This window comes from Halictus rubicundus, chromosome 9 (genome assembly GCF_050948215.1).
Source record: "Halictus rubicundus isolate RS-2024b chromosome 9, iyHalRubi1_principal, whole genome shotgun sequence".
Lineage (NCBI taxonomy): Eukaryota > Metazoa > Arthropoda > Insecta > Hymenoptera > Halictidae > Halictus > Halictus rubicundus.
The window spans coordinates 16,935,931-16,957,388 of record NC_135157.1 but is presented as its reverse complement, the minus strand read 5'-3'; the positions used below and the strand labels follow the sequence as shown (position 1 = coordinate 16,957,388).

Sequence of the window (21,458 nt, the reverse complement as noted above, 5' to 3'; positions counted from 1 at the left end):
ACGAAGGGAAATAAGCTAAAAATGAAAATTTTCTATTAAACAAGTTCGCAGGAAATAAAAAACGGAGGTTGAAAAAATGGTGGAAAGAAATTGTAAAAGTTGTTTTAAAAAATAACCATGAGACGTAGGATGTTATAGTTTGAGATCAATCACCCAGTAACGTTTTTATTCAACAATCCTCTTCAACCTTGCAACCAGACTCTTCATACTAGGCATAACTTCAATACGATTGAGTATTGAGTAAAATTGAGTACATTTCATTAAGTACGCCATCTATTAAGTCTCGGAGAGAACAAGACCTACGGATCACCGATTAACAATTAATTTAAAAAAATAAATGAAAAAAATTTTAACAAATACGTTACTGTCGACACAACTGTGTGTTTGAAGCAGTAATGAAACTTAAATTATAAATATCTCGATTAATATTAACCATCCAACCGGGATATCTTCAGAGCCAGAATAAAATCTACGAGTCTAGAAAGTTCAAACTAAATCGGCGACTCGGAGGTCTCGCGCCCTTCGTGTGAGCAAGAATATGACTAAATTGACCATGTGGAAACATTGAATTCGTCCCAAGTTTTTAATCCCGTTTCACCGGTTGCATTCTGTAGTAAATAGCAGTGCACATGATGCTCGAGCTTAACAAGGTCGATATGATAAAATTTCCTAGCAGCAACGAGTCCGCCGAATCCATCCATATAGTGAATACCCTCGCTGTAAACATAGAAAAATGTTAGCGGAAATCTTATCGAACGAGAATGAAAATTTCTTATTCTTCAATCAAGAATAATCTACCAATTTAATTCTTCTTAACACTAGGCTTACGGGGCGCGTTCTAATATTTTTAATTCGCTATTTTTTAAATTGCGAAGATGGATCCATGAAGAATTATTCAACAAATTTATTCCTTCGGGTATATATTGTTTTAAAAAATGGCTAAAAATTTGGATGGACACGTTCTCGTTATTTTTACAAAAACTTTTTATTTTAACACTTTTAGTAAACCTGGTGTTAAATTATTTAAAATTCGGTAGAAAGAATTCGAAAACCGGCCACTGCCGGTATCGTTGACTTACTTAGGTTCGTGAAGGCAGAAATAAACCACGTGATCGGCGAAACTGTATCCGCGTTTTTGGCACGAAGTATAGCGAGCAATTGCACGATTTTGCTCGAAACGGAAATCGGAGTGCACATCGGCTGCAAATCGTAAAAAATTTTGGTATCAATACACGCATTATATCGGAGCAATGGTTCAACTAATTAATTAATGATTAACAAGTTGACTGACCGCCAGAAATGTGAGAACTATTTTTGGAATGATCTGCAGTGCAAAAGAAGCACTGGTGACAAAATAAAATCCGGTGAACAGCATAGAGAATGTATTGATTTTGTTTAAGTACTTCAGGACTAGAAAAATTAGGATGTACTCTTGCAGTAGGATAATGGGATATTCCAAATAAGACAGCATAGAATAGCCGTTTGTGTAATTATAACTGGTCATCACTGTGTAACTGAAACAGTTGAAGAATGTTGGCAAGAGTAACACCAGGTTTTCATTCATCAAATAGTTTACCTTGTCAATTCTAACAAGAGGCCCACTATTGATATCTGATCAGCTGACTTAGCAGAGAGCAAGTTCAAAATTTGCGGGATTTTCAGAATAAAACACATGCCTATCGTTATGAGACTCAGGAAGTCTGCCAATTGTTGCAGCACCATGTTTGTCAATTGTTTATTCGACCGATCCTGCAGTTTGCAAAATTCGTATTTTACAATATGTATTTACAACGAATGATATTTGTCCGAAGCTTTTGCGATAGAACGAGACTTACGTATCAAGAGATCATTCGGATTTGAACAAATATGCCAACGACGTTACGTACACTTCGTTTTATTATATTTATCGGAGTTGAACATTTTTTTTTTTGTTCAACTATCGCTTTTACAATTCGCAGTGTTGCACGTTTACACAGTGACGGGACTGAAAGTTACTTTCTTACTATAAGACTCTAGGCCCGTGACAATATTACTTTAATACAACTTTATCAGCTTCCTGTATTAATCTTTTTACGGCTTGCCTGTGTGAGAATTGTCACATCCACTAACGCTGACGTGCAGACGACAACGTGGACGTGGGTGTCTTACATCTACGTTTACGATGTGTTACGCACACCCCGACCATCGCCAGGAATGTTTAACACTTGCGTAATCACGGGCACAGAAGCACGTATAAATAAATAACAAATTAGAATTCATAATCGTTCGCCGAAGAAACGTTCCCACACCACCGCGGCGTCATCGGTGCTGTGTTTATCTGCATTTGGGGAGTTCTGGGCTAGGACCTTTCCAATACATGCCTGCCAACTAAAACAACATCAATAACCCCCGTTGCGATGTCCCTAGATGACATCTCCATTAAAAATGCAAACAAATACACAAATAATTACTTCAAGCAAAAGAGTCAGATTGTTCTACGAATCTTCTTTAACACTTCACTTGCCGGCGATTTTTGAAGAAAAAAAAAAGAAATTGAGAAGGCAACCGCAAATTCAAAGCAGAGAGGAAATGAGAGTGCTCACGCCCGGGATTTTAGTGTCCCCGGTATAGTGATGCCCCCTAGTCTGATTTTTAGCTTGGACCAGAACCAGCATCATTTTTTTAGCCTGGACCAGAACCTGCATCATCTTTTTAGCCTGGATCAGAACGTGCATCATCTTTTGATGTTACCGTCGGTAACGTTTGGCTACAAGTTTGGGCGTTTCGCCGCTGCATCCAATGGCGCTGTACGAACCCCTGGCCAAAGCTTCGACATTTCGCCACAAGGGGCGCCACTATTATTAAATCTGCTTTGCTCTGTCGGTAACGTTTGACTAACAGTTTGAGCGTTTTGCCGCTGCATGAAATGGCGCTGTACGGACCCCTGTGGGGAGCAAATGATTCTTGCCGGAATTTACATTGTGTCTTGTGGGAAAAACGGCGAGAATCATTTGCGTTCGAATAAAAATACTACTTCGATCCTTTTCCGTAGGAGTTTGTTCATTTTTGAGGGCTCAAATTAGTGAGATTTCAATTAAAAAGTTCTGCGGCTATATTCATGAGAAACCCAATTACTGTTCTAACTAAAAATAGTCGATCTTTTATTTTCTCTTGGGTTATTGCGAGCGAAAGGTATTTTAGTGGCACCTTCAGCCATATTACTATTCTTCTCTTGAACTCTTCATTCAATAAATACATAAAATGATTTGTTGGTAATGCTTTATCAGTCAGCTTTAGAAGATTTTCCAAAAATATCAATCAGAACTGCGCGCCACGATTTCAAAAATAATGCTCCGTAACTATCGATAGTATTCGGTAGCGATAACCACCGATCGATAGCACTATCGATAGTGGTCTCCACACTATATGCGAATGCTCGTGGCGCTTCTTCGTTCTCAGTCTTTCGCTACAGTTGCCGGCGAGACCACCCTTTACCTCGAGTAGTTTGCAAATTAATCATGACCGAAAACAAAGAGCGTACTTTTATCATGGTCAAGCCGGACGGTGTCCAGCGTGGACTCGTCGGTAAGATAATTCAACGTTTCGAGGATAAGGGATTCAAACTCGTTGCGATGAAGATGGTGTGGGTAAGTAAACCGATTTATTTAACCGGTACTCGATTAACCTCTGCGATAAAAAAACGTGCATACGTGTGTACCGATATTGCCACGTGGATATGCCGGTTTTTCGCATGTTAGCTTTTGGAAACACCTGCCGTGTTCCCTCGAACGACTAGCATGTAGTAATTGTTTTCGTGACCTTCGTTGCCAGGCCTCGTGACATTATAATCCTACACGTCAAGATAAAATGGTCGAAACGGAGCTTTACTCTGTGCGAATCGTCCGCAAAATATGCGAAGCCTTCTAATAGGATTTTAATATTCCATTTCAATCAATTTTTTAACACTAGCTATCGGAAGCGTTCCGATGTTTCTATATACTATATATTTAAAAGAAGTTCAATTATTTTTTCGAGAAGGAATAATCGAATTGTTTCAAATGAAATCGTTGAAGGACTGTTAAGTAACAGATCGTTAAGCGATCGATTGTAACTTAATATTGGCACACAGCCTAAAGATGAAACTAATCACAGCCTAAAGATGAAACTAATGATTCAATATATCTAAGAGCTTCAATGAAACACTGTATTTTATTTTTGCCAGCCGACCGAAGAATTGCTGAAGGAACATTACGGAGATTTGGCGAGCAGGCCCTTCTTCCCAGGCTTAGTTAAATACATGAGTTCTGGACCTGTTGTGCCTATGGTAATTTTCGTTTTTTTAATACAACATATTTGTAGTTGAGCTCTTTAGTAAATTTATTGCCTTTCAGGTGTGGGAAGGCTTGAACGTAGTGAAGACTGGTCGTGTGATGCTGGGAGAAACAAACCCTAAAGACTCTGCACCCGGTACAATTCGTGGCGATTTCTGCATCCAGGTTGGTCGCAACATTATTCATGGATCCGACTCTGTTGACTCGGCGAACAAGGAAATTAAGTTGTGGTTCGGAGACGAGAAGAAGAAGGAAGTCATTGATTGGGCTGCCTGGGCAGAGAAGTGGATCTACGAATAAACTATACAAGACGATTGTATAGGAAATGTTCGAAATTCTACAACCATCCTTTTGCGTATAGAGTCCTGATCATGCGTACTGCCATTCAGCAACAGAAAAAGAGGAGTCAATGTACATAAATTTGTTTGAGATTAATAAATCGGGTACTCATATAAATTGTCCTTGAAGGAACGATATGTAGATTAGTTTAACTATTGCTCACTATAAATTGATTGGTATAGGATTATTTAAGCGCCAGAGCTGTTTTGTATTTTATTATGTCAATGTCAGAAAAATAAACAATTTTAATAGCAATACTTTGATACTATATATATATACGGTGGAATAATAACTTCGTCCATTTTCATTCTTTTAAACGAATTGCTATATTTTTTAATGGAAGATTTCAGCTATCTATCTCTCAAGGTCGTTTAATGTCAACCGAGGTGGCAAGTAATTCAAAGTGGATAAAGTTATCAATGAACCCTACGAATTTCTTGGCAGCAAGGCGGGCATTCGTGTGACTCGTAACGGATTCTTTTGAACATTATATGTATATATACATATATAAAAAATACTTATGTATTTATAGTACTTTTAAATAGTTATACTAGCTATCAGAAAATGAACGAATGAATTCCCGACCTCTTGAAAGAAATCGGTAAAGTAAATGCACGTTGTTGCGTAACTTAACGTTGTTACGTTGCTGAAATGTAACATGGTTCATATAAATGTGCTGTGTTCGTGCAGCGTACGTGTGCGTCTTGCGAAAAAATTCAACATTTCTTAGTTAGTATGTGTCTAAATTTTCGACTAGTCTTGAAATTGTTGCTGGTCGATGCAGGAGAAAGACTTTTTTTTCGTTTCTGCGTCATAATTGCTCACGCAATTACGCCACGAACCTCGTCGTTAATGCTTTGGTGTACATCGGTGTAGAATTAATTATCACACTTCCCTAGGAACGCGTTGCACGCTGGACAGTAGTGCATCTGCGTCATGCAGCTGTTAATACAGTATGGGCAGGGGACGCAACACCATAATCTGCAATCACACATGAGTTCAATTAGATCTCCTGAACAATTCCGAGCAAAGTCACAAATGATTTCCGTTTCCAGAAACAAATTGCAACGACGCGTCTATCGTAACGAATCGTTTTTTCTTCTTTTAGTAACATAATTACCCGAATACACAGAGAAGTAGCGCAAACAAGTGAGTTTTCGAGGTGGATTCGTTTTCTACTCGCGTTGAAATTTGCGCACGACAATGGGGACAGGTCATCGATTGCGATTCGGGTCCAAATTGTTGAGCTCCTACGATGACCACATCTGCAACGTTAAAATTCGAATTTAGCAATGCGACAATCTTTTATATCTTATCAAATCGCTACTTTCTGCAATCAGAAAGACGAAAATATCCGTTTCTCGGATATTTCCACTTTCGAAATTTTATTTGATTAATTGGTGACCCAGTGCGATAAGTATGATCGACGTCGAAAGAACGGATCAAATTTTTTAAAACGTCGTCGGGTCAGGTTTCCATAATTCGTTTTACGCGCATTTGCGCTTCATCGGCTTCTGGATTATTCGTCGGTGCTATCTACAATTGGTTCAAAATGAACTTGCCGTAGAAGCTCCAATTAATCTTTGCTAAGTACCTACTTAGTTTCTTTTTCAAATCTTTCAAAAATTTGATTTTCACTATCCTTTGGGCATATCCCGTTCCCGCGAGTATTAATAATCGAAGATATTTGATAAGACTTTCATCAGCAGGAAGTAGCAAAGCCGTTGATTTGTTTTTAACAAGATATCATTCACGTACTTGGCTGTCCGTCATTATAGCTTGGTGGAGGACCATAACTTCCTACTGGTGGTGCTGTTGTGAAACCCGGTGGGGGTGGTGACATTCCCTTGTCCATGGCGAATGTTTATCTGAAAGAAATAAACGAACTCGTTGAAAAATCGAACGTCTGAGAAGTACATTCAGCTTTCGCGAGATTTTTATCAGAATGTGTACGGTAATTGTTTTACTCGAAGAAAAGGAAGATCGCAATATGGTCGCCGCGCTGGCGTGCTTGAACGTGAGCGTGATAAAAAAAACATTGATAACAGTTGACTGTATAGTTCTTATGTACCGATTTATATAACATTAATGACTAATCGAGTTTACGATAGAGCAGTGTGACTCATCGTTCCATATCACCGGATTTATGGTTGCAACCTGCGGAGCAACGACAGCATGCTTAAAATATTTTGCAAAATGCGTTTGATTGCTCTATGTGTCGTATTGTTGACGAACGGGGCTTCGCGTAGACATAATCGAGCAAATAGGATACTAGGATAACCAGATCAGTCACCTATGCATTTCATTCGACTTTCTAATGAAATGTAAACGCGGTTCTGTGCTGAAGCCTCGATCGGAGAGTTTCTCGACCTTTCGCACATTCTTCGACACCGAACCTACCAAGCATTACAAATGTATGGCAAATTTTGCTCCATGAAAACGGCAACGCTGAATTGACTTGGATTGTATGTAATTTTCAATATAACAGACGCCTGGACAAGGAAATTTATTCCATTATTTTCTGGAATAATCTGCAATTATATTTCCCTTAGAAAATCAGACCGTGTATCAAAGTTGCAAAAATTGGAGATTCTAATTCTTTTAAAAATCATTTTTCAAATACAGAAGTTTCAGTCCGCAGATCTTGCTGTTATTACTATTGCTCGGCAAGTTTCTTGTGCAATGTAATGCACACCGTCGTTATCTTGGGTATATTGTGGCCAGATTTAATTTCAACGGGAAAACTAGACTGATGCAACAAATGGAGTTTCCGCTATGTTGCATCTCGACACTGATGTCACCCTTCGGGTTTGTCGAATTATCAGCTGCAATTAGCGTCGAGCGTCCGGAAAATATGCCGCAATCCTCTTATCCCGTTGTGCGCACAATCAACTAATAGATAATACAATAGACTTATCGTACAAATTTTTATATTCTTATCCAACGTGTTCTGTGAATTACTGCAGTTTTTCTTTTCCGTCGGTTCGTCGTGTTAAGTAATAATTACTACCCAACATATTCTGCAATTTACAACAATCATTGATACTATTCTATTGTTCTCGAGTGCTGTTCCTTCTTACGGTGGAAATTTGCAGAATACGTAAACAATGTGCTGCGAAAAGTCGTATTTAGCTCGACGGCAATGTGTTTCATAATAAATCAGTATACAAATCAGAGCTGCTGATGCTAATTAGCGGGCAAGGGCGCCCGCCGATGCCGGGCAGACGCTGAATAATTCTGATGTAAACGATTTGTTCTAGTATCGAAAGTTCTTTAGAGACAATGCCCTGCTCAGGGTACTTTTGGTTCGATGAACAGGCTCGGAGAAAGTGGATCGTTTGAATGATGAAATTCAATTGAGAAACAACGGTGTTTGAAATGCTACGCGTGCTAGTTGTTTTCATAAACTTTCGCTGCGAGCAAGTCAATATTTTGGAAAGGAAGAGCGTTCAGAGCCACGTTAACAAAAATCCCGGTGACCATAGCAACGGCGTGGGCGTGGGTGTTAATTGGCCCGAGATAAATTCGGCAAACCGTCGAGCATCCTGCAGATAAGACGGTTGGAAAAAGGATGCAGGATGTCCGCAGTCCGTAACACGATCATATCGGCGAGGTCAATTCGATCGATGTGATCGGACCAATCGCCGATCGGTCGGACATGTTCGATCGAATTTTTTTCCCTGAAACACATCGGAGATTCGTTATCTCTCTCTCGAGAGCGCTACCAAGGATACAGGTGATAACAGGTCGATAAGATACAAGGGGATAAACAAGTGTCGCGTTTCCGAGCTTTCTGCCTTCACTGTAGCAACCCACTCGTAAAAATGTTTCTCGAACTAGGGAGCGGTCTCGTCCGTACGTATACGATTTTATCGCTGATCGATCGCTATTGTACACGAGCCTCGCGTTTCTACACCCCTGCAAACATTGCGCGTGTTTGAAATTCATTAAATCCGATACCGTGCGGCGGAAGCGCCGCACAGTGGTGCCAAGGCGGCAAAAAATCCATTTTATAAAAAAAAAATGGTGTTTGCATAGTCTAATAGTGCGTGCATGATGTGCCAGTCAGATTTTTGAAAAAAATTTTTTTTACGGAGATACACGCATGGTAAATAACCATTTCTACGCTCCTGGGAGTTCGTCAGTTTTCTGTGCGATAGTTATGTAATTACTCCGCCCATAAATGAATACTTAGGGGTCTACAAATCATATTGGTTATTGCAAATGGCTTCAACTATTAACTGGCAAAAAAAATTTTCCAAAAAAAGTTGTTTTACATCAAGTAATATGGACTAACCTGAAGCCTATTTGCGTCACGCTCATTTTTTATTTATGGAGGAATACAAAAAATCCTTTGAATAGCTTCGATCTGGAACTAATCGTTTTGGCAAGTTATAATATCGATCTAGCTTTGTGCAAAATTTCATGAGATACTTCGAGATGCTTTGGCCGTGGAATTCACTCTTGGAAATTCTGAAAGTTGATGTTTAAACTTAAATTGTGGCGAAAGGGTCTCGTAGGGTCTCATGATTTTTTGCACAAAGTTAGATCAATATTACACCTTGCCAAAACGATTAGTTCCAGACCAAAATCTATCAAAGGATTTGTTGTATGCTTCCATAAATAAAAAATGGGCAGAAAACAGAGATTTTCGATTAGCCCATATTACTTAATGTTCACAACTTTTTACAAAATTTTCTTTTGCCAAATAAGCGTTGTACCTGTGGCAATGTCTCCACAAATTTTCAAACAAATTCGTTGGATAGTTTCGTTTTTACAGATTTTTTGCCGCTTTTTGGCCATTTGCCACCACTGTGCGCCGCGGTTTCGAGCTGATAAGTCCAACCATTCGCGATCTTACATTTTCCCTCCTTGCATCCCGATTAGAATTTCTTTTCTCAGGCCAACGAAAATATTTCGCCCTCCGTGGGAACCTAATGGATCTCTCCCTTTAGTAGTATTTTTTCGCGAAAAACGCGTCGGCACTCTTCTGTTAGATCGTTCGGATTTTTTCACGGTTCAAGATTGCCCATCTTGGTCATAAGATGCATTTCGCAGTGCAGCGGCAAAGGATGAATTGTCTCTGTATTCAACTTTGGAGAGATCAGATTGGCCAGTTCTTGCGTCTTTACAAGCTCAATAAAGTTTTATAATACTCGCCCGGGAAGGAAACACGAGAATTCATTATTGTATTATTTTATTGTACCTAAAACGCAGCGCCGAAACCAGTTTTTATTTTTTCGCCGACAGTGACGCACCCGGCTGGACATCTAGAGAATTCGAGGACAACGGCTACGGCGATTGTCCTGTACGAAACAGGAATGATGACGCTCCTGAACCTTGCCGTTGCATCCGTAATTTTTCCCGGCGATTCAAAAATGCAAACGGAGTTGTTGCTTCGATGCAGCAAGAGATTTTTTGGAAGATTGTATTGCCACGCGGAAAAACCGATAACCATTAGCCTCGATGGAACGATGGACGTGGAGGGGAAACAGGATAAACAAGCTCGGACAAATCGATAGACGAGATCCGCGAAAACAGGAAAAACCGAACAAAAACTGTCGCGCGAGAGAAATAAAAAGTAAACGGAATGACGCAACGACAGTGTGTAATCTTCCGCGGGTTTCGCGGCATCCTGTACTGGTGGAATACTAATTAGCATAGATACGCACTTCGAGGGAAAACTTTGCGTGCTATACCATCGTCCGTCTGGCTTGCCCGTCCTGGCGCCCATCATTTCTACGCCCTACGACCTTACGTAGGGATCGCAACCCTACTCTTTCGCGCATGATTTCTCTTAACGATCCCGAACACGTACGAAAATATTTTGCTCGCCCACAGATTCTACGCTTTTGTTTTCGCCGCTATTTTTACAGAATCCGACACCTACTCGGCCTCTGACATTGACGCGTTAACGCTACCGTTCGTATTCGAAGTGCACAGTTCAGGTAGCGCGTTGCATTCGAGTTTATCGGTGTCAGAATCTTTGCGACACTAATTTTAATCTACACGAGACGGTTCGACTAACGAAACGACTGCACACCGTTATCGCGAAGAGCAAACACTGCTCGGTTTCAGGCCGTACAGCTGTCAGAGTACAACACTCCTTTCTGCAACAAATATTCCGGCAATAGATTGTTCGAAAATAGATCGTGGTTGCAAGGTTGGAATTTCGAAAATGCTTCGTTACACAAACGTTGACGGTGATACGCAGTGCGGATGGTATTCGCCGATATTTACTTAGGCAAACGTTCTGGTTCCCGAAAGGACACCACTGTGCTCCAACCTACGGTCCGAAAATACAAAACTGAGAATTTATTGCTTGAAACAGACCGACAACATTCCTCCCTCCGAACTTCGAAATCACTTTTCAGTGCTATCTGCAAAATAAATCGATCCACCAAGGAATTACTATCCGGTTCTGATAAACTTTGTCTTTGTACACGATTTGAACCGAGGCGATTTTTCCGCTACCGGAAGTGTCGCGTGGCGTATAAGGCGAGGAAAACTGGCGACCGACTTTTCCACGCGTGCGAGAGCCACCGTTTCGAAGTTTATTTCGGTGTATCGACGGATCGGCGTCGAACAGGAGGAAATCGTATTCGCTTCCTGTTGACAATTCGGCACCGGTTAGGCTCTAAAATTAACGGCACATGCACACGTACGTACCTGTTGCGGCGAACGATGCACACACTATATACGCGACTGGTCTCGTGGACAAGTTAGGCACGCCGTCGCGATGGTAGAACCCACGATCCCCGACTAGCGACTTCTCTTCGCAATCTCTTTCTCGCTGCTCAAATTTTCTATATAGCCGCGCACGCTATCCCCGACGCCGAAAGGTGGGGGGTCGTCGCCGTTTCGAATCGCGGTTCTCAGAATTGTAAACCCACACTCCACCGGGACACGTAAGTTCCCTTGCGTTCTCTCCCCGAAGGAAATGCTGCGTTTTAAGGGCCCGGGATAATCACGTGACTTTTTCATTAACACGTTGAACGCCGCGTCAGCCATATTTGGCTGGCGGAATTATTTTTGCAGGTTTTAAAATGAATTTTTACGTTGATATATTCATTGCACTAGACTTAATCAGGATCTGTAACATGCGAGAAAGTTGGAGGATTACTCAGTATCGTACATTTAATTTCTTGCAATTTTTATTTCATTAAATGACTTACTTCGATTTTATGGAATCTTTGGGGTTTCTAGTTTGGCGTTCAAAGTGTTAACAATTTCCATTCACAGCCTTAAGATCCGTCTTGGTCTTGATCCGACGTCACAGTTTTTGCTATCCATTATCGATATTACGAATTCTGACGCCAGACACGTGCTTCAAGTTTTTCGCTTTATTTCGCAGAGAATCGAGACAAGATATAGCTCAATTTGTAGCTGGAGATATTTTCTAGCTGCTCTCGATTTCATCCAGAAAACTCATCCAATGGCATAAAAATGCTTGGATCCCACGGCACGCCCATCGTCGCTTTTTGGCCTACTTCTAACGCTTATATTACCAAATATCTGCATAATCTCGGCAGCTCCTGACCAGCGCGCGCTAGATTGGACCTTCCTCTTTAGAACGAGCCCTTTTACCAGCGACAAAATGTCCTAATATAAGGACGAAAACTTGAGGCATGTAAAACCACTTTTTGTCGGTAATGTAGTCACTCTACCTTATCGCGAATCTGCGATCGATAATTTGTTTCGCTTTATTGTATTGTACCGTTTCGTTTCGTTCTCCCGTGTCGCGTTTATGCGAGCATTTAGAATTAAATATTCATCCGATTGCCACGCTAATATTTTATTAATAATCCGCGATAACCCAGTCGATTAAAAGAGCTAAACAATTGACCCCTAGAAATCAATGTTGCGAAAACAAGTCTCGGCACGGTGATACATCGGAGGAAATCGAGTTCGAACGCACTCGCGTTTTTTCCCGTGAAATCGAATTAGTCATCGACAGTGCGAACACAGCGAGCATTGTGCGTTATTGTCGTTGACGAGACGAAGTTTATGTAATATCAGGCGCGACAGAGAAACAACGTACGATACGATTACAATGACTATGTTGAGCATACACATATATCTATAGCGTATTTCGGCGGAAATCCGTAGAAGTTGCTTACTGAGAAAATAATATCTTGTTGATACCGATAATCGGAAAGCGGTTTCGAAACCTGTAACGTACAGTGGATAATGATCACGTTTTGCGATTAGAACTCTGTGATCTTGATTATGTAAATTAGTTTTCCGTATAAATATAGAAAATGTCTTAGTGAATTCTATAAATTGACAACTAGGTGTTAAAGGGGATGTAAGGAATTAAAGATTCCTTTCTAAGGAATTTTTTTAAAGAATTCGAGAATTCTTAATCCAGAAGACTGACAATCAGCTGTATGAATGAGAAGCTGACATAAATACATTGAATATGTGCGTTATTACGAATGACAGATAAGATTAAGGCGCGATGATGAATGATATGTATTCAGTTATGACGAGTAGGAATGCGTCAATGTTTTATTTACTCACCTTGTGGTGTACCGCTGGGTATTAAAACCACTCTTAATAATATTTTTCAATCCTTAATCATAATTTCGAAAAATAAGTATACTTAATATAGGCACAGTAATTGGCACCCCCACAGTAATCGGGTTCGCTACTCTATGTGGTACGAAAGTATAAACTGATAACATTTTCATCTACAGTCGTCGATGGAGAACGAATAAACAACTCGATATTGCAGTATTTCATCTATATTTGATGATTTATTTACGCTAAGTGTTTCCACGATTGTTGTTGCATCAAAACTTAAGGTATATTCAGGCAGTCGTTTCAATTTGACAATTTCCTCCGTGAATTTGTAAGAACTATACCGTCCGAATCATAAATAGAATACAAAAATATATACAAAATATGCGATAAATCTGTTAACGAGCGTAATTTACGAAGGAACCCAGCAGAAATCGAAATGCTCGCTCGAGGCGATCGGTAAACTAATCTGTAACGACACCAAACACAAAACTGCTCCCGCTCTTTGTTTACCCTGAATCACGCGATCCACGTGCGTTTCGCTTCTGTTCAATTAGTCCTATGCAACCGTTCAATTCCCGCTCTAATCGACTCTCGTTTCGTTCGAGAAACTCTCTCGAGTTAACACGATCTATTTTTGGTATTAACGCTACACGCGTATAATACCGTTGTATACAAAAACATGGAAATCCCTTTTTGGACAACAATTTGCTGGGGGAACAAATGCTTTCCAAATTCCACTCGACGCCAGCAAGAAGGTGCGTACCGTTCAACATTGTTCGATAACATTGCGATCTATCGAGAGAACCGGACGGTCGTCCAATTATCCTAATTACGTTCAAACGTACGTACCCTTACCGCACAGTACTATGTTCTTTGGCTAAGACAACAACTCACCCTAACAACAACAGTACAAAGACAACAACGTAAAACGTGTCACGTGAACAATAAACGTCGTTTTATCATCGAATCGGAAACAAGTCGTTTTAAAAATTTCACTTCGAACTTTAATATCAATTAACGTATCCTTCCATCTACAAATACGCGATATTAACATCGTTACGCACCGGAATCAATTCGATCGATCGTTCGTTCGCGATAACCGTTCCCGAAATTCAATTCCTACGTGATCTTTTATCTGGCTAACGTGAATTGGCCAAAACTGTTATCACCTACGGACAGTATAACCTATCAGTAAAACGATCGGAGAACGACGATCATTTGCGAGGAAAAGTATCTATCGAGTGTCACTCGAAATCTGTGGTCGTTCACGCGTTCTCGAATATTAATAACTACAGCTTTACCGAACGAACTCGAAGTTTGTAGGAGGAGCTAGAGGGATATACTGGGCGGAACTAAGAACATGCTCAATGTTCGTGGGCGGGGCTAAGAAGGATTAGTGGGCGGATCTGAGAAAACTTCGCGCACAAGCTAATATAAATTCATTGCATACGCTAAGCGAATTGCCCAACGAGCTCGAAGTTTGTAGAACGAGCTACAGGGAACTAGTGGCCGGAGCTAAGAACATGCTCAAAGTTCGTGGGCGGGGCTAAGAAGGATTAGTGGGCGGATCTGAGAAAACTTCGCGCACAAGCTAATATAAATTCATTGTATACGTTAAGCGAATTGCCCAACGAGCTCGAAGTTTGTAGAACGAGCTGCAGGGAACTAGTGGGCGGAGCTAAGAACATGCTCAAAGTTCGTGGGAGGAGCTAGGAAGAATTAGTGGGCGGAGCTGAGAAAAATTGGCGTGGAAGCTGGAACCAATTTATTTTCGATGGTCAAAGAATTGTCCAGCTAACTCGAACATTATAGGAAGAGCTAGAAGGAGCTAGTGGGCGGAGTTAAGAACGTGCTGAAAGCTCGTGGGAGGAGCTACAGAGAATTAGCGCACGGAGCTTGGAGAAGTTCATGCAGAAGCTAAGCAAATTTTATCGTACATGCTAACAGTATTGCCTGACGAATTCGAAGTTTGTAGGAGGAGCTAAAGGAAACTGGTGGGCGGAGCTAGGAAATTGATGGGAGGAGTATCCAGAAAGTACTGTAGCGGCCAATCGAAAACACTTTTAGAAGCAACAGCTCTGCTTGCGCACCAATGGCAGCGTTCCGAGGCTAATGGGCGGTGCTCGACACGCCCAGTTGTCCTGTTTCAGCGGCGCACGCGCGCTACAGACCCCAGTTCCGCTCGGTTTAGCTATAGGAAGGGTTCGTTCGCGATGCGAATATATCAATACGCTGGCAGTTGTCGGATTGGTATCTACGTTCTCGACGGTACTCGCGAGGAATGTTCGACGGTGCTCTCTCACCGATCAAAGCGGACGATTTTCATGGACCGAGGCCGATATATATATATAATATAGAGGGAGAGAGACAGAGGGCGAAGAGGAGGGAGTGGGGGCACTAAATTTCACGGTGATTTCGCACTACGTGTTTCGTGCACGGTGCCTCGACGCGGTTCTCAGTCTTCCGAGTTTCTTTACGAGGAACGATCGGACGCGGACTTGCTCTTCGGCTTTCGGCCCAGTAGCTTGCGAAACGACGAGGTCCATCTGGACCGCATGAACGCCGCCGCGCTTTGCTGCTCGTCCGGCTCGCTGCAGCTCAACGACTCGCTGATCTTTCTGCTCTTGCCGCTGCTGCTGCTCGTGCTGCTACCTCCGTTCTCGTAGCATCGCGATCTTCGATCCCCAATCTCCGAAGAGAACCTGAAACGGTTCGTCTGGTGTTAGTACAGGTGCCCAACCATTTATAGGTTCCTGGCTGCTTCTCATTTCTACAGGGCGGGTCAACTAACGTAACTGAATGAACAATTATTTCAGATAAAAGTTGAGTATCTAGTGTACAGCGTGGAGCATCTAGAGCAGGTCACCCGAATATCTCGCTTGCAATTGATGACTCGAGGGGTCTATAATCTGGTGTCATTGAATTTTTTATAGGTGAAGGTGTATAGAGGATATGCGACCTATTTTAAATGGCCCACAGTGCGAAATCGTTGAGAAGGGTTGAGACCACGAACCCTGAATCGGACGAGAAAGCTCTAGCCGTGGCTGGAGCGCTAGAATTGGCCGACGACAGCGAGATCTCAGCGACCGGTGTGCTGGGATACGCTTCGTCGTCCGAAGCGCTGTTACTGCTGGTCGTGCTGCTGCTGCTGCGGTTGCTGCCAACAGCGCTGCTGTCCACGCTGGAGTCGTCGATGAAGCTTATCTCTCTGTCGGCCAACGGCGAACTGGTCCTTTGTACGCGCGACGTTGACGTTGACGTTGACGATGTCGACGTCGGCGTCGCGCTGGGTCGCAGCCAGGTGCGTAGATCCTGCAGCGGCGCTTGAAGGCACTTGAAAAGATTGCCGCTGAAATGTTCGAACGTACACTTCAACTTCCGGTTGCGAACTTTTAATTCTGTACGACTTATACACGCTCCTCTCCGGTTGCATCGCTTTTGGAGTTCTAGGCGGCAATTAATTATCCATTAAAAGAGCGCAACATCAATTCCTACGTTTCGTTGACTCACATAATGCTCCCATTTTCCATAACACGTGGTAATTACGTTCTCTCGTTGCGGCCATTTTACCCACGGTAGAAAACTGGAGAATCGAGCTTGATATTCTATTTGTTAACAAGGTGATTTGAGATTATGCACCGTGTCACGGGCACACATATTTGAGAAATTTGAAATTAATGTTCCGGCGAGGAGATGCCACTGGATCTACAATTTTTCCTGAACTCTACAAGCTTCTCACAGGCTCTACAATTTTTTCCTGGACTCTGCAACTTTTCCCAAAGGCCCTACACATTTTGTTCTCGAATATTTTGCAGGTCAGTGTACATCTGCGCAAGGTCAAGCTGCGCATTTATTCGCAGAGAATTCCAGAAGCGTTGCAGGACGCTGGAAGAGCAAAGGAAGGATGATGGAACGGTGGACGTACTCGTCGCGATAGTCATCAATCTCCGCGAAAGTGCGACGCGCGTACAAACAAACGGAACACCGGCGACGACGGCGGCACGACGTGGCGTGAAGAGTCGCTGCTCGCAGATGCCTCGCAGCGTGTCTCAGCGTAATCGTCTCCCGGGTCAGGGCTGCGACGCCTTCCTCTCGTCTGCGTCTCTCTTCTCCCAGCTCGCCCTGCTCGACGCGTAGCTTCTCCTTCAGCACTTCGTTCTAGAAATAGAAAACGAGAAACTCATTACTCCAGAAGAAATCCCCTGAAAGGGAGAGTGGTTTGAAAAGCCGAAAACAATCGTAATAACAATCAACGATAACAAGGAAAACGTCGCGAATTGCCTAGAGAATGATACTTAACACTAGGCTTACGGAGCACTACAAGTGACTATTTTACATTGATTTATAAAAAATAACGAGAATCTGTCTATCTAAATTTTTAGCCATTTTAAAACTAACATAGACCCAAAGAAATAAATTTGTTGAATAATTCCTCATGAATGCATCTTTATAATCTCAATGATCGTAAATTAAAGATATTAGAACGTGTCATTTTGACGCGTCCCGTAAACCTAGTGTTAAAGGAAAATAATTTCTCTCGGATGTATCGTTAATAGGCTTCCGGTAGCCGAAGCGTTCAAGTCCGCAGAAGGATCGTTACGTTTGCAACAATCTGTCGACGGGTGGGATGAAGATGGGACGACAATGCGGCGGACAAAGCGCGATTAAGGCGAGAGACCGGCTTATTCACAGCTAATCGATCTCGATGAAGGCTGCCGTGGCCGTTCGTTTATCTCAAAACTAAAACACAGAGTGGCCTTATTTTCACCTCTCTCTCGAGAGCGTCCCGCTCGGCGCGAATCACGGTGGCCTGCCTGACGACATCCTGTCGTGCCCGTTCGAGAGTCTGTCTCGTAATCTCGTTCTGCGCCAGTTGCATCTGCAGCCGACGCAAAGCCACCTCGCGCTGTCTGTCCAGCCGATCCCGTGCCGCCACGCAGCTGTCCCGTTCGCTCTTCGCTCTTTCCGTTTCCTCCTCGAGCCGCAGGCTTCGCTCCAACTGCAGAAACAGCTCGTCCTCTTTGCCACGGAGCTCGGTCTCGCAGCCCTCCAGCCGCTTCTCCAGGGCGCGTCTTGTCTCCTCCAGCTTGTCCCTCTCGGCCTTCGAACAAAAACCAAACGAAAACGTCAGAAAATTAAGCCTTTCTCACCTACGCGAATTTTGTCTTAGCCTCTACCGTCTTTCCGCGAGCCCCGGAATTTTTCCCTAGGTTCTACAATTTTTCCCCCAGGTTAGAGAGCTCTCTGCTTCGCTCTAGAATTTTCCTAACGTTACTGGACCCCATTGGAAGCCCTACAATTTTCTCCTAGGGTCCACAAGTTCCCCATAGCTAGTTTATGTACGACAATGGGAACGTTCAGTAAGCTTCCGCAGTCTGATAAAGAGAGATGTCGTCAAGCCACGACCCAGTTCCTAAATCGTATCGTCTAACAAGAGTACCATTTGCAACCTGACCTCGTAACGAGCATGACTTCATTTTCTTAGGCGACCTCGCCTAGTTTGCGAATCGAAAATGGCACCGTTCCTATCATCGCGACTGGAGTTATAGAACTCGGCAATATTCCTCAACCACGTTCACAGTTCCAAATTATATCTATCAACTGGTTCGAGCAGGGCTAAGATTAACCGCTGTTTTTTCATAAAACTTTTCCGATTAAACCGTCGAAAAATCGCAGTGCTTTAGCACGGAAAAAGTCCAAGCGTTTACTATTCTTAGCAACTGGTTCGCCAAGGACAAGACCGTGCACCGTTCACTTCCGGCAGGCCGATTGCGTTCGCGCCGTTCAATATTCCCCGTGACAATATTTGATCATCGATTTGGGTAGAAGAAAGTCGAAAGAAAAATGCAAGAGTCGCTTATCGCCTGCTCGATTAGATACCGCGAGGCAGACAGAGAGCCGGGAAATGATTCTCCGTGCGAGAATCTCGAAGCGAACGTTATCAGCAGCGGTTGTCAACCGTGTTGCTTTGCCGCGAGCGGATCCGAGCCGCGAGTTAACCGAGTTAATAGGGCCAATTAAAAAAGCGGATGGTAGAGAACGCGGTATCCAGCATTGCATCTAATTTCATGGCCGGTGCATCGAAATGCATCCGCGTCTGCTCTCCTCGAGGAAGAAGCCTCCGCGCGCGCTCGCGCGGATGTTTGCATTTTTGCATGCGAGAAAGAAAGGCCTCCTCCGAGAGAAGAGGCTCTTTCCGCCGGTTCCAACCGTGGATTCCATTGTTCCGAGCTGGAGTCCTCTCGGAAGCGTTTTGCGGATCGCGTAAGCGTGTCCGCGTATTTCTGCACGATGAATCACTATAGAACGCCCCGCAACGCCGATCGAAACGCGCAACCGACGTGCAATTAAATCGGGCTTGCGTCATCGAGTCTGCGGATCTCTGCAGGTTGATCCGACGGCAATCGTGCGCCGATGATTACGCTCCGTGGATCGTCGAGTGATCCGAACAACAAATTGGAAATCGTTTTGCCCCGCGGCACTTCAGAAATTCGGCTTTGTAGGCAGCTTGTCGCACTTTCAACCTTTTGAGAATTTTTTTCGGGCTCAACGAGGACAGATGTGCGAATTTTTATTACGAGTAATTAATCTTCGGTCCCTCCGAACGTGGTAGCAGTTTTTATTGTGAGATTGTGAACTGCCGAAATCAGAGTTTCGGAAAATTTTCTGTATCTTTTACAAGATACTGGAACCCAAGTTCGTTTCTTCGTTTAATAATTTTAATAATTTGACGATGAAGCTCCGATACTTTCTACTGTTTCATGTTCCAGCTACCCACCTTTGTCATAAGCGCATGAAATTCGCAGGCCACTTGCGAGATACGAGAATGAATCACGACAATTAAGAACGGTTCGAACGTTCGAATTATCTGGGACACGGTTGACAATCTTTCCGGTTTTCGGGGTTCCTGCACAGTTAATCGATCATAAGCGGAAGCCTACGACCGGAAGATCGGCCCAACAGGTGTTCAGAGTGACTAAAAGAGGTATATTCTTCGGCGGGGCCTTGATGAATAATTGATAGATCGAGAAATCGTCGCGTCATCGCCGAGCGTCCTCTCGGAATCGCGTGAAACTTGTTCGTCGGATTGCGTAAATGAGTGACGATTAATCATCGAAGACGCCGGGTCGCATACGCACGCAAACAGGTCGTCATTGATCATCGATTCGATCCTCCTAGACGATGGCCATCGACGGCGGCCCACGTCTGGCTCGAGTTAACACGGCTTCAAACAAGACGACGAGGAATCAATCGGCGTACCGCACCTCCCAATTAAGCAGAGTACACACCGGTCGCTCTTATTTCGCGCAAATATTGTACACATTTTTGCATTGCATTCCTTTAGGCTAAACTCTTCTTTCTTGACCAATTCGCTTCCAGCACTGACTTCAGCGATACTCCTCGTAATTATAATAAAAGTACCTTCTTGTAAAATATGGGGAAAATATATATGTCACGGAAAATTGATGAATTCTCCGAATATCGTGCTGCGCATAATCTTTTTAAATGACGACATGAATCAATTTAATTTTCTTTAAAAGATATTCAGCCAATTTTCAGATTTCTATTCTAGGGGTTAATGTCCCGTAATTTATTAGATACGAATAAATTGAATTGTGTAAAAATTTTTTCTGGCTCAACGAAGACAGACGCGCGAATTTTTATTACACTAAATTATTCTTCAGACCCTCTGTGTTACTTAACGACATGCGCGGAATCAATTTAATTTTCTTCAAAAGATATTCGGGCAATTTTCAGATTTCTATTCTAGGGGTTAAATGTCCCGTAATTTATTAGATACGAATAAATTGAATTGTATAAAAATTTTTTCTGGCTCAACGATGACAGACGCGCGAATTTTAATTACACTAAATTATTCTTCGGACCCTCTGTGTTACTTCACGACATGCACGGAATCTAATTTTCTTCAAAAGATATTCAGCCAATTTTCAGATTTCTATTCCAGGGGTTAAATGTCCCGTAATTTATTAGATACGAATAAATTGAATTGTGTGAAAAAAGTAATCGAGCAAGGTGCCGCGGGATCGTTTCACCGGCGTCCAAGTGTGGATTCGGCTTAAGCCACTCGAGCCTCGAGCAGCACCGCGCTAGATGCCGCATTGTAGGTCAACTTAGGTGGGTAAGCTAGCCTCGAGAGGTTGATGAACGCCATCCACGGGCTGGATCGGTGCAGACGGCGAAGAGTTTCGCGGGCGGAACGGAAACGACCGCCAGGAAACCGAAGAAAGTCTCCGAGACAAGAAAAAAAGGCAGAAACAAACA

The 21,458-nt window shown here is 42.8% G+C and overlaps 4 protein-coding genes across 5 annotated transcripts in view; 1 reads left to right on the top strand and 3 right to left on the bottom strand.

The window, feature by feature from the left end:
- Positions 1-125: 125 nt before the first annotated feature.
- Positions 126-2,355, bottom strand: LOC143357444 (solute carrier family 66 member 3). The gene is made up of 5 exons (XM_076793947.1): positions 1,836-2,355; positions 1,577-1,749; positions 1,292-1,514; positions 1,080-1,200; positions 126-717 (listed from the first exon to the last, which is right to left on the bottom strand). Exons 2-5 carry the CDS (start codon positions 1,720-1,722, stop codon positions 584-586), a joined length of 624 nt encoding a protein of 207 aa, XP_076650062.1. The 5' UTR covers positions 1,723-1,749; positions 1,836-2,355; the 3' UTR covers positions 126-583.
- Positions 2,356-3,411: 1,056 nt separating this feature from the next.
- Awd (nucleoside diphosphate kinase) lies at positions 3,412-4,904 on the top strand. The gene is made up of 3 exons (XM_076794081.1): positions 3,412-3,626; positions 4,202-4,303; positions 4,371-4,904. Exons 1-3 carry the CDS (start codon positions 3,498-3,500, stop codon positions 4,608-4,610), a joined length of 471 nt encoding a protein of 156 aa, XP_076650196.1. The 5' UTR covers positions 3,412-3,497; the 3' UTR covers positions 4,611-4,904.
- A 46-nt stretch (positions 4,905-4,950) lies between these two features.
- LOC143357526 (lipopolysaccharide-induced tumor necrosis factor-alpha factor homolog) lies at positions 4,951-11,469 on the bottom strand. Its single transcript, XM_076794082.1, has 4 exons — positions 11,319-11,469; positions 6,408-6,517; positions 5,770-5,914; positions 4,951-5,630 (listed from the first exon to the last, which is right to left on the bottom strand). The coding sequence occupies exons 2-4, from the start codon at positions 6,502-6,504 to the stop codon at positions 5,528-5,530; spliced, it is 345 nt and encodes a 114-aa protein (XP_076650197.1). The 5' UTR covers positions 6,505-6,517; positions 11,319-11,469; the 3' UTR covers positions 4,951-5,527.
- Positions 11,470-13,380: 1,911 nt separating this feature from the next.
- LOC143357373 (uncharacterized) overlaps positions 13,381-21,458 on the bottom strand; it is a 33,994-nt gene continuing 25,916 nt past the window's right edge. The window contains exons 5-8 of one of the 2 annotated variants that reach the window (XM_076793813.1): positions 17,944-18,276; positions 17,101-17,333; positions 16,189-16,524; positions 13,381-15,877 (exon numbers count right to left, since the gene is read on the bottom strand). In XM_076793813.1, the coding sequence (XP_076649928.1) occupies positions 15,649-15,877; positions 16,189-16,524; positions 17,101-17,333; positions 17,944-18,276 (1,131 nt within the window). In that variant the 3' untranslated portion in view covers positions 13,381-15,648. Of the gene's footprint in view, positions 15,878-16,134; positions 16,525-17,100; positions 17,334-17,943; positions 18,277-21,458 lie in introns of both variants that reach the window. The other variant, XM_076793814.1, reaches the window with a different exon arrangement.

Bases quoted from the DNA above. Each gene is read 5' to 3' on its own strand.
- LOC143357526 (XM_076794082.1), bottom strand. From the start codon at position 6,504: ATGGACAAGGGAATGTCACCACCCCCACCGGGTTTCACAACAGCACCA. The intron at 5,915-6,407 runs GTACGTGAATGA...TTAACGTTGCAG, and splicing joins CTATAATGACGGACAGCCAA to ATGTGGTCATCGTAGGAGCT. The intron at 5,631-5,769 runs GTAATTATGTTA...GTGTGATTGCAG, and splicing joins CTACTTCTCTGTGTATTCGG to ATTATGGTGTTGCGTCCCCT.
- LOC143357444 (XM_076793947.1), bottom strand. From the start codon at position 1,722: ATGGTGCTGCAACAATTGGCAGACTTCCTGAGTCTCATAACGATAGGC. The intron at 1,515-1,576 runs GTAAACTATTTG...CAACTGTTTCAG, and splicing joins CTCTTGTTAGAATTGACAAG to TTACACAGTGATGACCAGTT. The intron at 1,201-1,291 runs GTCAGTCAACTT...TACGATTTGCAG, and splicing joins TAGTTCTCACATTTCTGGCG to CCGATGTGCACTCCGATTTC.
- Awd (XM_076794081.1), top strand. From the start codon at position 3,498: ATGACCGAAAACAAAGAGCGTACTTTTATCATGGTCAAGCCGGACGGT. The intron at 3,627-4,201 runs GTAAGTAAACCG...TATTTTTGCCAG, and splicing joins TTGCGATGAAGATGGTGTGG to CCGACCGAAGAATTGCTGAA. The intron at 4,304-4,370 runs GTAATTTTCGTT...ATTGCCTTTCAG, and splicing joins CTGGACCTGTTGTGCCTATG to GTGTGGGAAGGCTTGAACGT.